Genomic DNA, 13,588 nt, shown 5'->3' with positions numbered 1-13,588 from the left:
AAAGTAAATATATAGTCAACTAAATTTACTGTCATCTTTCGCCACAGGAGTAAAACCATATTCACCAAAAGTGGGGATGTTTTTTGTGGGTATATAGTGTGGGATGTCGTTAGATAGGTCTTTCAAAACGAATACGTCATTTTTTGATAAACGTAAAATTTTCGGAAATAATCGCTCTGAAAGAAGAAACAACATGTTTCCCCCTCTATTTGCCCTAATTTCTGAACCATGGATCAAAAATTTAAAAAAAAATCGTTAAAGTAAAGCTTAGTAAAGACTTTCAAGGAAAACTATAGTGAACCTGATCGGTATGTCTGTTTTTGAGTTCTTGCAAAAAGTATATGTTGATGGACGGGTAAGGGGGCGTCCATAAATTACGTGAGGCTTTTTTGAAAATTTTTTGAACCCCCAACCCCCCTGGTGAGATTTCGTCATGTTTTTCTTAAGGCCCCCCCCCCCCTCCTAATCTCACGTGAGATTTTTTAAATTTGTGTACAGGCTGTAATCGCGATGGATTATAAAAAAATAAGCAAAACTTTAATTCATATTATTACTTTTATTCAAGACTAGCAAAGACTAGTAATCGAGATTTCAGAGTATTGCGGTAGTTGAAAATCGATGCGATAAAATTAAATAATTATAATAATAAAATACTAATAAATAATAATAATTATAAAAAAAATAATGAATTGATAATAATAATAAATAAAGGTGCATTAATACGTTTAATCTGTATTTTTAGCATATCTAAATTAAAAATTTCACTTTCAGGCCTACATTTCTTTTTTTTGTAACAATTTCTGGAGATGACATTTATAAAAAACTTACACATCTATTGAAAGTGCTTGAGTTTATTTTTCTGCACCGCGATCTTGAAATGTTTTGCACATAGAATCAAATTTATAATATAAATTTATGAAGATATTAAACCTACTTTAAAGAGGAACGCCAGAGTATTTCGGGCCTTTCTTTCCTCTGCTTCTCTAAGAAGCTGATTAACCTCATGTTGAACAAGTTTAACCAAATCCTCTTCATCGGGAACTTTTGTTTTGCTGTATTACATAATTTTACCATTTCTTCTTGACAGCATATTTTTGTCTTGTAGACGTGTCTTTTAACGTAAGCATTATAATATTCTCGGAAGTTCAGTCTGAATCATTAAAAACGTCTCTAGAATGGTTATTAAGTGAAATATTTACTCGGGTAAACGAAGCAGGTCAAAACTTGTACGAGCATCGCTATTACTCGGCTCTTTACGCTGCGTCGTTTGTCACACGTGTCGATACGGCTGGTCGATAACTGTTAAACAATCGAAGGGCTACTGTGCTGCTCTGCGGGGTCCCGGCAGATACGGCAAACACTATTTTGTGAAATTTGCTATTTTTTTCAAAAAAAAATTTTTATTCCGATTCAACTTTACTTCCACGCAAATTTACACTTTTTTCCACTAAGAAAAAAATTACGTGATATTTGCTAAAAACGCCCCTCCCCCCCGAGTGAGATTTGGTAAGATTAAGCTTAACCCCCTCCCCCCCTTGAACGCCTCACGTAATTTATGGACGCCCCCTAACTAAGAAACCCTACACTGAGCATGGTCTGACATGCTCTTGGCCGGTTTTTTTATATCTGGTCGGCAGGTGACTAAGCTTGCTTCTTCTAAACAAAAAAATGAGTTATGATGAACAATTACGAAAAACGACGTTTTCTTAAATTGTCTATTTTTTGTCTCTTTGCTAACTTAAACATCCTGCAGCTCCTAAATTATTTATCGTAGAGTAAAAATAAACATAACCCAATTTGTAGGGAATTTTATGGTAAAACTTTTGTCCGAAGTCATTATAATGCTATTCGTAAAGATATTCGAGATATGAGCAAAAAACAGTAAAAACGGTACCTTCAAATCCCCCCTACACCACAATTTATTTGGAGACCAGAAGATATAAGTATACCAATTTTCAAAACTACACGAATTATTTCCCCTGATTGCCCATATTCGTGTTGATTTGCTTGAGCTAAAAGTGCGAAGTGAAGATTTATGTTTAATGAAACCGAGAAAAAGATCTACTCACGTGGTAGATATTTTTTTTTAGAATCGTTCACTGTAGAAAAATACACGTGAGGTCTCCTTATATCCCCCCCCCTCCCTCAACGTGATCTGTCGTGAACCTCGCGTGATTTGTGCACAAGCCCTAAGGATTTGCATATAAATATAACTTAAATTGCATACTCTCAGTGAGCATTGTACAATATACATTGAATTACCCATATACGGTAGCCTGATTATAGGACTAAGCGAACCAAATCACATATTGATTACAGTTTATGCTTGAGCGATATAATTAACGTAAACCGACAGCATTCCTGCCTAAATTAATTATGAATAGATTCTCCGAATTTCTCAACGTGTTTATATTGATCAGCTTATTCAATTCCAATGTCATACAAAGGGATATGCCATGATCAATATATTAGGTATATATGTGGCCAATTTAATGCGACTAGTAGAGGTATTGCGCGGTTATCAATTGATGCAGTGGGCCTACTGCGAAAACAGAATTTCGCAAATTGCGGGGATCTTTCTCTTTTACTCTCACTAAGACGTAATTAGAGTGACAGAGAAAAATGCTCGCAATTGACGAACTTCGATTTTCGCGGTTATAGCCCAGGTTATTCTGGATTTATTTACACGCCGCTGAAGACCGCCTTTGATTTTAGAAAGTATTAGGTAGTTTGTAGGTAGGTAGGCACCTACCTACTTTATTAGTGCGCGCGTGATACCTGATGGTAATCGGCATTTGTTACTACAATAACTATTGTATAACAAAAAAGTAATGAACAGTGAATAAATTTTTCACGTTACGCCGATGTGACACTAAACCACATATTTACCGAAGGTGGCGAAACAGCCAAGCTACATATTTCGACTAAGGTGTAGAGTTTGTGAAGTTAGGGCTGGTAGACTTAGAAGCTTGGTTCTACGTGAGATCTGATAACTTTTTGACTGTGCGAGCCTTGTTTCATCTAGGCAACATTTTACATGAAAATGATTTTGGGGGAGATTTCAAAGTTCTTTTTGTAAGTTGCTTATGCCAATTTTCATCCCATCTCCTTATTTAAAGGGTTGGAGGTGATTTACTAAAAATCCTAAAATATGTATTTTATTATTTAAAACAAGGAGTCTATATATAAATTTTCAGACCTCTAGCACCAAAATTTGCGGAACCCTCATACACATTTTCATCCCCTAGTTTATGGAGTTGGGGGGTAAAATGTCCAAGTTTTAGAATATTTTTGTTGTTTGTATATTAATACTAGCTTACACACCCAATTTCAGCTTCCTAAGACCTAAGGAACTACCCTAAGAGTTTTGATGATCATCAGTGAATGAGTGAGTGAGTCGACGAAATTGGGGTTTTTTCGGTATCAATAAAATCTAAAGTATAAGAGCTGTGCAACTAAAACTTTTTATCTTTAATAGGTTCACTATTGACAGCATATAGTACAGCGGCCAGAGGGCCTCATACATAATTCGATGTGACTTGTCAGTATACTACCGACAAGTGGTATCGTTGTGTTCGGTAGACTTTACTGAGTACGAAATAAAGACTTGTCACTTTCTAAGAGTGTGGGGGGGATAACTGTGACGTCACAACGATGGCGGTCCCGGGTTTCAAATTTTATGTAATTAGTCAGCAAGTTCTTAACAGATTTGAATAAATGAGGTGGTCTATGAAATCTGATAAAATGTAGAAAAGAACGCTAAAAATGCTAGAAACCTTATAAAATCACAGCAATCACAGTTTATTATCATCATCTTAATTGGCCTTTAACATCAATAATATGATGGAATTAAACAGCGTCGATAATATTAAGACATTTGCCGCTCTCGCATTGAATACAGTTTATATATGGTAATTATTTGTTGATTTTATTCAAAATTTATTATCTGCTCAAATAACTAGATTTCTTTAAAAGTATTCTCGTGCCTCTCTATCGGTGCTCAGTCTACTTGCAAGCGAAAGGTAGCGTCAAGATGAATAAGATGATGCAGGGTTAAGGAACTGCAGTCTGAAACCGAACGCTTGGTTTCAGACTGCAGCAGTAATGCTAGAGCAGTCTTAAACCGAACGGTACCTTAACTCTCATCAATTTATTCATATTGAAAAGCGACAGTGTAGAACTTCTACCATAACATCTATTCCTATAAGAAAATGACGTGTACAGTCACACTCTACATTTTGTCGTTGCTAATTCGATGCATAGTTAACTTAGACGGATAATACCGGACGGACGGATAATTCCTCGCAAATGTTGCCCAAGCCGCATTTAATTATATTGCTGGGAAATTAAGACATCCGTCAAAATGACGTTGGGGATAAAAGCTATTAAGCTACAAAATAAATGACTGTTACTAACTTTGACTTAACAATTTGTTAAAGTTTTAATATTGTTGCGATATCTTCTTGGGTGATTATGAGCATATCAATATCACAGATAGGACATATTTTAAATTCTGAACAGTTAGCTAGTACAGTTTCTGTTTTACGAAAGCGACATAGGCCTAGCTTTAGTGAATCGTAACAGAAGTCATTAACCATTCTCCATTTTGTCATCATCTGACCCATATCCCATACACCGTTTATTACGAGCAACCAAATGTCCACATCGAATAATCCCCGAGTTTATGCCGTTCTCTCCTCGACCGTTGTCAGCGTAATGTATTTCACTATTGATGAGAATGTATGCCTGGGCTGTAGGATCTAACGATAAGGGCAGCTAATAGAATATGACAGATGTCTTAGGAAAGATATTGTATGAGTCGAAATGCTCGTGGCTCGGCCTTTTGATGATGTCAATCTTTTTGTGTGAAATGGGATTGCTTTGGGAAATCTGTGAGGTCTGTTGGAAGATTGACATGAATGAAGGTCTTATACAAAATATGTATACAATCTCATGTTAAAGTGAAAATAGTGATTTATTGTAAAATATGATAAAAGGTAAACTTCGGGATATAGTGTTGTTGTATATATATATTGTTAGCATGAGTATAGTACTCATGCTAACAATAAAGGTAATGTTCGGATGTCCACTGAAGCTACATTACTGTTGCGGCGTTGAAGTTGTCGTAACTGTATCTGACCATTGCCTTGACTTGATAAATTGAGTGACATTCGCCGCCACATACTGCCGCGATTATTTATCAAGGACCGAAGTCCGTGACGTCCTATCTCAACTGCAACTGCATTATTGTTGTGGTGTCGTTGTTTCTGCCGCTGTATCTGTATTTTTCATTGATAATGTTTGCCGCGGCATTATTGCCACGATTATGACGTTCGTTTCGTCAATCATTTTATCAAGGAAATTCACAAATAAAGCGGCGGCAACAAACAACGCCGCTACAGTAATGCAGCTGCAGTTGATTTCCGCTTACACTACCAAACAACAGTATCAATTACTCGTATTTGTGCCAAACTAATTCTAGCTCCTAACCATTAGCTCTTAAGCACAATAATTCGTGTAAAGAATATTTTATTTCTGTCACTGCCTGTATCCTTAGAAAATTTGTGGAGCTACATTTGAATTTTTCAATCTGAAAATTTACCTGTTTGACTTTACTTGCAATATTTTCGCACCGTATAAGCACTGCGATTAATGTCGAATAAATATCAAATCCAAAATCGATTATATCCCTGTACCTACCGTATAGTAAACATCAATAGTATCGGATAAAACAACGCTTCAAAAATATCTAGCACCCTGGAATGACATATTACCAAATAAAGATATACCTATCTCACCACGGTTCGAATTCGAATGTATCTGTCACTGAGTAATTGTTCTAGATACAGGGACATATATCTTTTAGGCTATTAGTGAATAGTATTATAGATACTTTAGATCCGTTATTTTGATGTTGACTGTACAACTGAACATGATGATAATCACGTTCGTAACTTGTTAACAGTTGTCAACGGATGGCAACACAACGACGTCAACCGTTTCACTGCTGCCGAGCAAATCAGACGCGGGTGCGAGGCTTGCATGCCGCGCGTCCAATCCAGCCATGCCGCAGATCCCCTCGCTTGAAGACGGCTGGACGTTAGATATACAGTGTAAGTATTTGTAATTTTGTAGGATTGAAATATCTGACTGCTCGATGTGTATTTGAGATGAGGGTGCCATTGACGTGAGGTTTTCCTGCTGTGCGGTCAGCGTAGCTATAAGTATGATGTTAGCATCACATGATGGATTTGCAGTACATATTCAGTTTAAGTACTCGTAGGATCAAACATGTGACTTCCCGGTGTGTATTCGAGGCGTCAGCGTAACGAGGCTTTCCTGCTGCGCAGCTAAGGCACTCGGATACAATTATGAGTATGATTATCGCCTGCAGCACATATAATCCGCCCACAGCGTCTTAGGTGTTGGACATAGGGACATTTCCCACCACCTCCTCATGGTCTTTTCTGGCTCGCGCCGTACAGAGATACAGAGCAGAGAGAGGTTGCAGAGGTGTCGGACAGTGTAAGTCGCTGATGCAGCATCAAACGTGCCACTGCATGTACCTATGAGTAAGTAAGCTTAAAGGGTGACGGTCTAGGTCCGGGCCAAAGTTTCCGACACTTCGTTTTCTATGACGTGTTTTCTGATCACGTGGTAATTGAAGTTTCGGACGACGGCTGAGACCCGAACTCTTGAAGTGAGTCATCCTTATTCAACTACCAGTTTTGACTTTCTAAGATGAAAATTAAGGGCGAAATTGAAGGAGACGAGTTTTAAGACGGGTAAAGGATGATTAATGGGTAAAATAGAGCCTTCTAGAGCAGTAGGGCAAACTTATCATGATAAGAACTATTCACTTGTCACTATGCTCGTCACTTTCGCGCTAACATACTTGTTAGAACGTGATAGGCATGGTGACAAACGATAAACAGCCTACCATCCTAGCCCTACTGGAATCGTTTTGTAGATTGAGTTCCACCGTTATCGAATTTAAATAGGTACTTTAAAATAATTATTAAATCAGTATAAACAATGCATTATTGCCTCATAACTTATTGTGTTTTCCCAGTAATGCCACTGCATCGTGCAATGACATTTAATTAAAATCGTGGTAATGACGTCAAACTTATGCGACATCATTATTTCATAATGGAATTTTGTTCAGTTTTAATAGTATTTGGTTGATATGTCTCAACATAATAAAGCATTTTGCGCGTCTGTTAATGAATCAATTTTCGATAATTGGACGAACATGTTTACGCTGTACTGACACCATATATAATACTGCAACCTACAGATAATTTTAATCACATCAATAGTTCTGTGTTAATTAGTAATAAAGAAGCAAATATTAATTGTTAATTAAATGTTTATACTAGCAGTAAATTTAAAACCTGTTTACTATGATTCTGGTTAACACTTTGCTCCGTTGTTGTATGTTTATAATTTCCGATACAATTTTCATTTATTAATTTTCTATTATTTAACCCTTCCCTATCCCACCATGCACAACAAATTATACTTTACGTGCAGAGTACAAACGCTTTTTGATATACCCACCTATAGAATTCACGCCACAGTACTTCACCACTTTGATTGCTTGTTTGCCACCGACGTAGTAAAAAAAAATATTATCAAGAGGGCGCTGGTATACTCATGTATGGGGTAACAGTTCAGTTCACTATGAAAAATTTAGTTCCAATGAAATACCGCAATATGTGCGTGATCATATATTAATGGTGTCAGGCTTTATATTATATTATACTTAATAAGTACTGTGAAGGCTTGAAACCACTTCCACCCGAGGAGGCGAGATATATGTGAAGGTTGGAAACCTTCACAGTCTTTTGGTAGCTACTGGCAACGATTCTGTATTTGAATTCAGAACTGTCGTCCTGCTAGATGAATAAATATCTGCAGGCAGGCATTCCGTTGGTGGCAGTCATTAAAAGTAATTAATAAATATTTGTAATCTAGCTGAATGATAATAAAATAAATATAAAACCAGATAACTAATACGAGTGATTATCCTCCACCACAATTTACAGTACTAACAACATGCGTTATCGCATAATTTGAGGGTATATCAAATGGGCCCAAACAAATTTCATATTCATTTCTTTCTGTATTATTTCATAAGCTGTGCCTTTTCAATACCTCTGTAAAATATATGAAAGAAAGTGCTTAAACAATATGTATGAGTACCTATATCAGCTTATTTTATATTCGAGGAATGCTTTTATTCCGGCTCTTGAAAGCAATATACGTTTTATTTTATATGGTTCCTTGAACTGCCTTCACAAAAGAATGTAAACAACGCGGTGCTTTAATATTATTAATAGCTGGAGGATTCTTTGAATTTGAAAATCGATATTGATATGAATATGTTCATCTTACACTTCTTTTGACGACCGGTCTGGCCTCGTGGGTAGTGACCCTGCCTATGAAACCGATGGTCCCGGGTTCAAATCCTGGTAAGGGCATTTATTCGTGTGATTAGCATGGATATTTGTTCCTGAGTCATGGGTGTTTTCTATGTATTTAAGTATTTATCAATATTTATATATTATATATATCGTTGTCTAAGTACCCTCAACACAAGCCTTATTGAGCTTACTGTGAGACTTAGTCAATTTGTGTAATAATGTCCTATAATATTTATTTATTTATTTATCTTGCTAGCACTTGTATGGTGGCCCACAGAAAAATCTATAGACTACGTATTTTACTGTTTTTGTTAACTAACTGCTTCTGACCGCAATTTTGTCTGCATGAAATGATGATGATTGATAAAAACTATCCTACGTCCTCCCTCGGCCTTCAAACTATCTCCATACCAAATTTCATATAAACCGGTTCAGCAGCTTAAGCATGTAGATATAAGAGATAGAATTACTTTTGCATTATATTAGTATGAATTATCATTAGGGTAGAATGGGAATTCCAACTTTAAAATTTAACCTTTATTGTTTAATAGGGATAAACCTTTTATTATACTGACCTCCAAAATACCCACTCTTATGCTAAGGACGCAACGCACACAAATAAAACAAAAGCCGGTACTTGTTCTGTTGATGTGTGATGAGTTTGTTATAATATTACTTTAAATGTAGGTGTAGATGTTAAGCCATGCCGAATAAGGCGCTTTACGGTCGTATCGCGCTTGCATGTTTCCACTACAGCAGACGATGTGGTGTGGAATATGTTCGCAAGAAGACCGTTTTTAGGGTTCCGTAGCCAAATGGCATAAAACGGAACCCTTATAGTTTCGCCATGTCCGTCTGTCTGTCTGTCTGTCTGTCTGTCTGTCTGTCTGTCTGTCCGAGGCTTTGCTCCGTGGTCGTCAGTGCTAGAAAGCTGAAATTTGGCATGGATATGTAAATCAATAAAGCCGACAAAGTCGTACAATAAAATCTAAAAATTTAATTTTTTTTAGGGTACCTCCCCTACACGTAAAGTGGGGGTGAATTTTTTTTTCGCTTCAACCCTAGAGTGTGGGGTATCTTTGGAAAGGTCTTTCAAAACTAATAGGGGTCTTCAACAAACATTTTTTGATAAAGTGAATATATTCGGAGATAATCGCTCCGAAAGAGAAAAAAAATGTGTCCCCCCCCTCTAACTTTTGAACCATAGGCCCAAAAAATATGAAAAAAATCGTGGAAGTAGAGCTTAAGAAAGACATTAAATGAAAACTATAGCAGACATGATCAGTTTAGCTGTTTTTGGATTATCGCAAAAAGTTTTCCCTTCATAGTAAAAAGACTTACTTTAATTAGGTACTGATTATGCAAAATTTGCCTATTTGTTTAACTCGGGTGAAAGGTACCGTTTCATCCCTTGGTTAACAATTTACTATACTTTAAGCTCCAGTTTAGCTTATTGTGACGGAAGAGTAACTACGGAACCCTACACTGAGCGTGGCCCGACATGCTCTTGGCCGGTTATTTTTTATAACGGGAGAAGTTACATCAGTTATGGTTACTTACCTGTTACAAGCTGAGGGTGTTCCAGCTGTGATCGCGCTTTTACGTAAATTTCAGCTCATTTGTAATGTGCCTGTCCCGGCCGCTGCTGGGAACCATTGCGAGCGTGGTCTTCTGGCCGATGGATGTGTTTCGGTGATTCCCTAGGAATCTACAGAAGCCTACACTGGAATAAGTGACGCAGAAAAAACCTGTTTTGTTGCCAAAATGATTTTTAGTTAGTAAAATTATAATTATTAGTCTGTAAGGTACAGTACTGGCCAAAAATATATCACCTTCAGGTTTTTCTGTAGTCAACTAGGAACGTTAAAAAGGTTTGCCGTATGTATAGGTGATTTTATTTGTGGGACTTGTCAATAAAGGATTTTTGATTTGATTAAGTCACGGGTGCGCCGTTTAAAAATGGCTAATTTCTAAAACTAAATTTTGTTTCATTTATTCTTTCTTGCTTGTTCGTAAAATAATACTAGTTTAATATCAACAGATATCCCGGAGACGACAGTTCGATTGGGAACCAATCTCGATCCCACCAACATCAGGGAAGGCTCCGACGTGTATTTCGACTGCATCATAAAGGCACACCCCTATGTCTACAAAGTAGAATGGAGACATAATGTAAGTACCAGTAGTGGATCCTCATTTCATAAAATACCATTCGGATTTAGACTGCACTAGCATTACTCGCGACATTACCGCCGATTGCATTACTGCCGCAAATGTCAAAAATCCGGGCAGTATCGTCGACTTTGACATTTTCGTCAGTTATGCAGTCGGCAGTAATGTATAATATACTGTTCCAGTAATGTAGCTAACTGTATTGCTACAGGAAACGTCAAAATTGACATTCGATTGAGACGTTTATAATAAATTTGACGTTTCTTTCAACAACAACAAAAGTTGCAAAAGCAACATACGCTTAGTATATACAAGTACAGCTTCTTTAGAGACTTGTCTGCCAACCAATCACATTATAGTTTGGCAGAAATCCTACGTCACTTGAAGCATTTTTTTTATTAGGGCAAGACGTTGCTCCACAATATCGGGCAAGGCATCATCATCAGCAACCACTCGCTGGTGCTGCAAGGCGTTGGGAGAAGAACTGCCGGCAACTACACGTGTGTTGGCTTCAATGCGGAGGGCGATGGCGAGAGCAAGCCGTTTTCCTTGGATGTGCTTTGTAAGTAGTGCTCTGGTTTCATTACACCTGAATTCCTTAACCTCTACCCAGAGGTACATAACAGGTCTCCCGTTCCGTTCTTATTTGTATCTATTTTGGCAAATAACAATTGCATTTGCCTTGGCATGTTTTGATGTCTGGGCGCCTAGAGAAAAATGCCTTTGTCATTATTTGTATTAAATTTCAAAATAACTTACATCTGCATACAATTTATAACCTAAACGCCAAATCTCGCAAAATGTATTGAGATGACATCTATCAGCGTATCCTTCCTCTTTGAAAATACTATAGTCCTTAAATAGGTACCTAAATGTCAAATTGTTTTCTTGTTAAAATGGCTGAATGACGTAATGACTTTAATTCATAAGTTTCAATTTTCAAAAAAATCAAGTGTTAAAAAGTACGATTCAGCAAATACCGATTGTCGATGGGACTCTTTTTAAATACTCGTAATGACTTAAACATGTCTCATATTTTGTAATCTTTGTTTTGTTTCGACTAATCTTAGCAAAACATCAACTTGAAAATATATTTGTAGTGACTTAGATTTCAATTTATTATCAATAAGTGCCTAATATATATACAGCTTTAGAAACGTAACTTTCTCCATACTCCATACGATCATCATAGTAACATCTGCAGGCCAATTCTGTTTTTACAATTATGATATGATTTTCATCTTGTTTTGATGCGACCTTTACCGTGAGCACTGATCAGTGTTAGCGGCTCACGCTAATTGGCGCCGACGAAATGCGATCAGGAGTTGTCTCGTATTGCATCTCGCTTGCACTTACTGGTGCTCGTGAGATACCTTGACACGACTCAAGGTCTTATCAAAATTAGATGATAACCATATCAAACTGTTGGCCGCATGGGCCCAGGTTCTTTTCTCACTCTCACTGAGCGCTTACATGAGCGAGATGGCTTTGTGTGCACACGATCGCAGATATAATGTTTTTGAATTTGAATTTTTGGTTAGTTATAAAATAATCGATGAGTTCGATCAAAATTTAAGTAAGAATTTTTAGAAGCATATTTTTATATTTATAGTATTTGTTCAAAAATTATTTCAAAATGTTTAGTTACGATTTAGGTTATTGTCCTATGTTCGTGATTTTTTCTATCGAGCTAAAGTCAATAAATCAGGTTTTTAATCGACTAGTTACTAGAGATTGCAAATAAAATTGTTAGCAACCATATTGTGATCTAAAAGATTTGAATAACGATACGAATCGTTTTTCAAAAACTCTGCTGGTTGTACTTACTGCACCTAAATACAGAATCGGCCTTCTGAGTTCGCCGCTGGATGGCAGTTTAAACGCTGAAAGGTTTGTGTAAGCTCTTTTGAGGAGTTTGTGCTCATTCAAACCGGCAAACGTATTTGTGAAATCCTTAATGCAGGCTATTTCAACGTGTTTGCCTTTCTGAAGATTGGAATAAACGATCTAGCTAGAAACGTGTTTAAAAAACCATACAGTATTGCATATAAGAAAAATCACAAAACTGAAGGATGCTCTGGAACACTGCAAAAAGCAAACATGGAAATGGGCGGGTCATGTGGCTCGTATGCAGGACACATGGAATAAACAAGACACGTCTTGGAAAGGACCTCCCGGAAAAAGGTACCAAGGGAAGCCTGTAGACGAAATGAAGAAAATAGCAGGCAATAACTGAATCATCGTGGCAAACAATGGAGGAGGTCTTCACTCGCTGAGAAGTCCTTGATAATCCCTATACGTTTAATTTGCGTGTAGTTCTTTTGTGTAACTTATTAAGGAAATTAAAGGATATAATAAAAATATTAACATAGTAGGTATTACAAAAAAATATATTCAATAAATTGGACCATTGGATTGGATGGTAGGTTAGGTATATATTTAACTTCACTAGAGTATATTAATTTCATTCAAACAAGAGGCCAATTCCAACTTAAATTGCGCCATCTAAAAGATGTCAGTCGCCCGTACATCTCACTCGCGCCAATACATGTACGGACAAGTACCAGCGAAATTCAGGCGCGATTGACATCATTTACGAGTAGATATCATTTAATTGTAGCTTATCCGTCAAAAATGTCTAGTTTATAGTTAGCAGTCATTTATATAGTTAGTAAAAATTGGCCGTTTTTTTATTTTATTTAGGTTCTTACCATAAAAAGGTTATGATAAGAAGAATATTCTATTATTATAAATTTTGTCTGGGTTTAAATATTTGAAAATAATATCCAATTCATTATTTACATCCCGGTAATTGAGCTTGTTCAATAAAAACATGTTTTTATGCCATTTTTTTCAATCCCTCTTGTTTGTTATCAGCCAAAATTTTCCTTATGTTTATTATTTTCCTATTGAATTCCATTTTTGCTTTATCAAATCATAATTTGACAAAAGATAACTCGTACAAAAGGCACACATAATAATGATAT

At 36.6% G+C, this 13,588-nt stretch overlaps 1 protein-coding gene across 3 annotated transcripts in view; it reads left to right on the top strand.

The window, feature by feature from the left end:
• LOC133528297 (neural cell adhesion molecule 2-like) overlaps positions 1-13,588 on the top strand; it is a 525,889-nt gene that overhangs the window by 506,230 nt on the left and 6,071 nt on the right. For all 3 annotated transcript variants that reach the window (XM_061865629.1, XM_061865628.1, XM_061865630.1), the window contains 3 exons: positions 5,966-6,113; positions 10,471-10,601; positions 11,004-11,163. In XM_061865629.1, coding sequence (XP_061721613.1) covers positions 5,966-6,113; positions 10,471-10,601; positions 11,004-11,163 — 439 coding nt within the window. The remainder of the gene's footprint in view (positions 1-5,965; positions 6,114-10,470; positions 10,602-11,003; positions 11,164-13,588) is intronic.

The sequence above is a fragment of the Cydia pomonella genome, chromosome 19 (genome assembly GCF_033807575.1).
Source record: "Cydia pomonella isolate Wapato2018A chromosome 19, ilCydPomo1, whole genome shotgun sequence".
NCBI lineage: Eukaryota > Metazoa > Arthropoda > Insecta > Lepidoptera > Tortricidae > Cydia > Cydia pomonella.
Note: the sequence above shows the minus strand (reverse complement) of the source record. Positions and strands in the feature narration are given on the sequence as shown.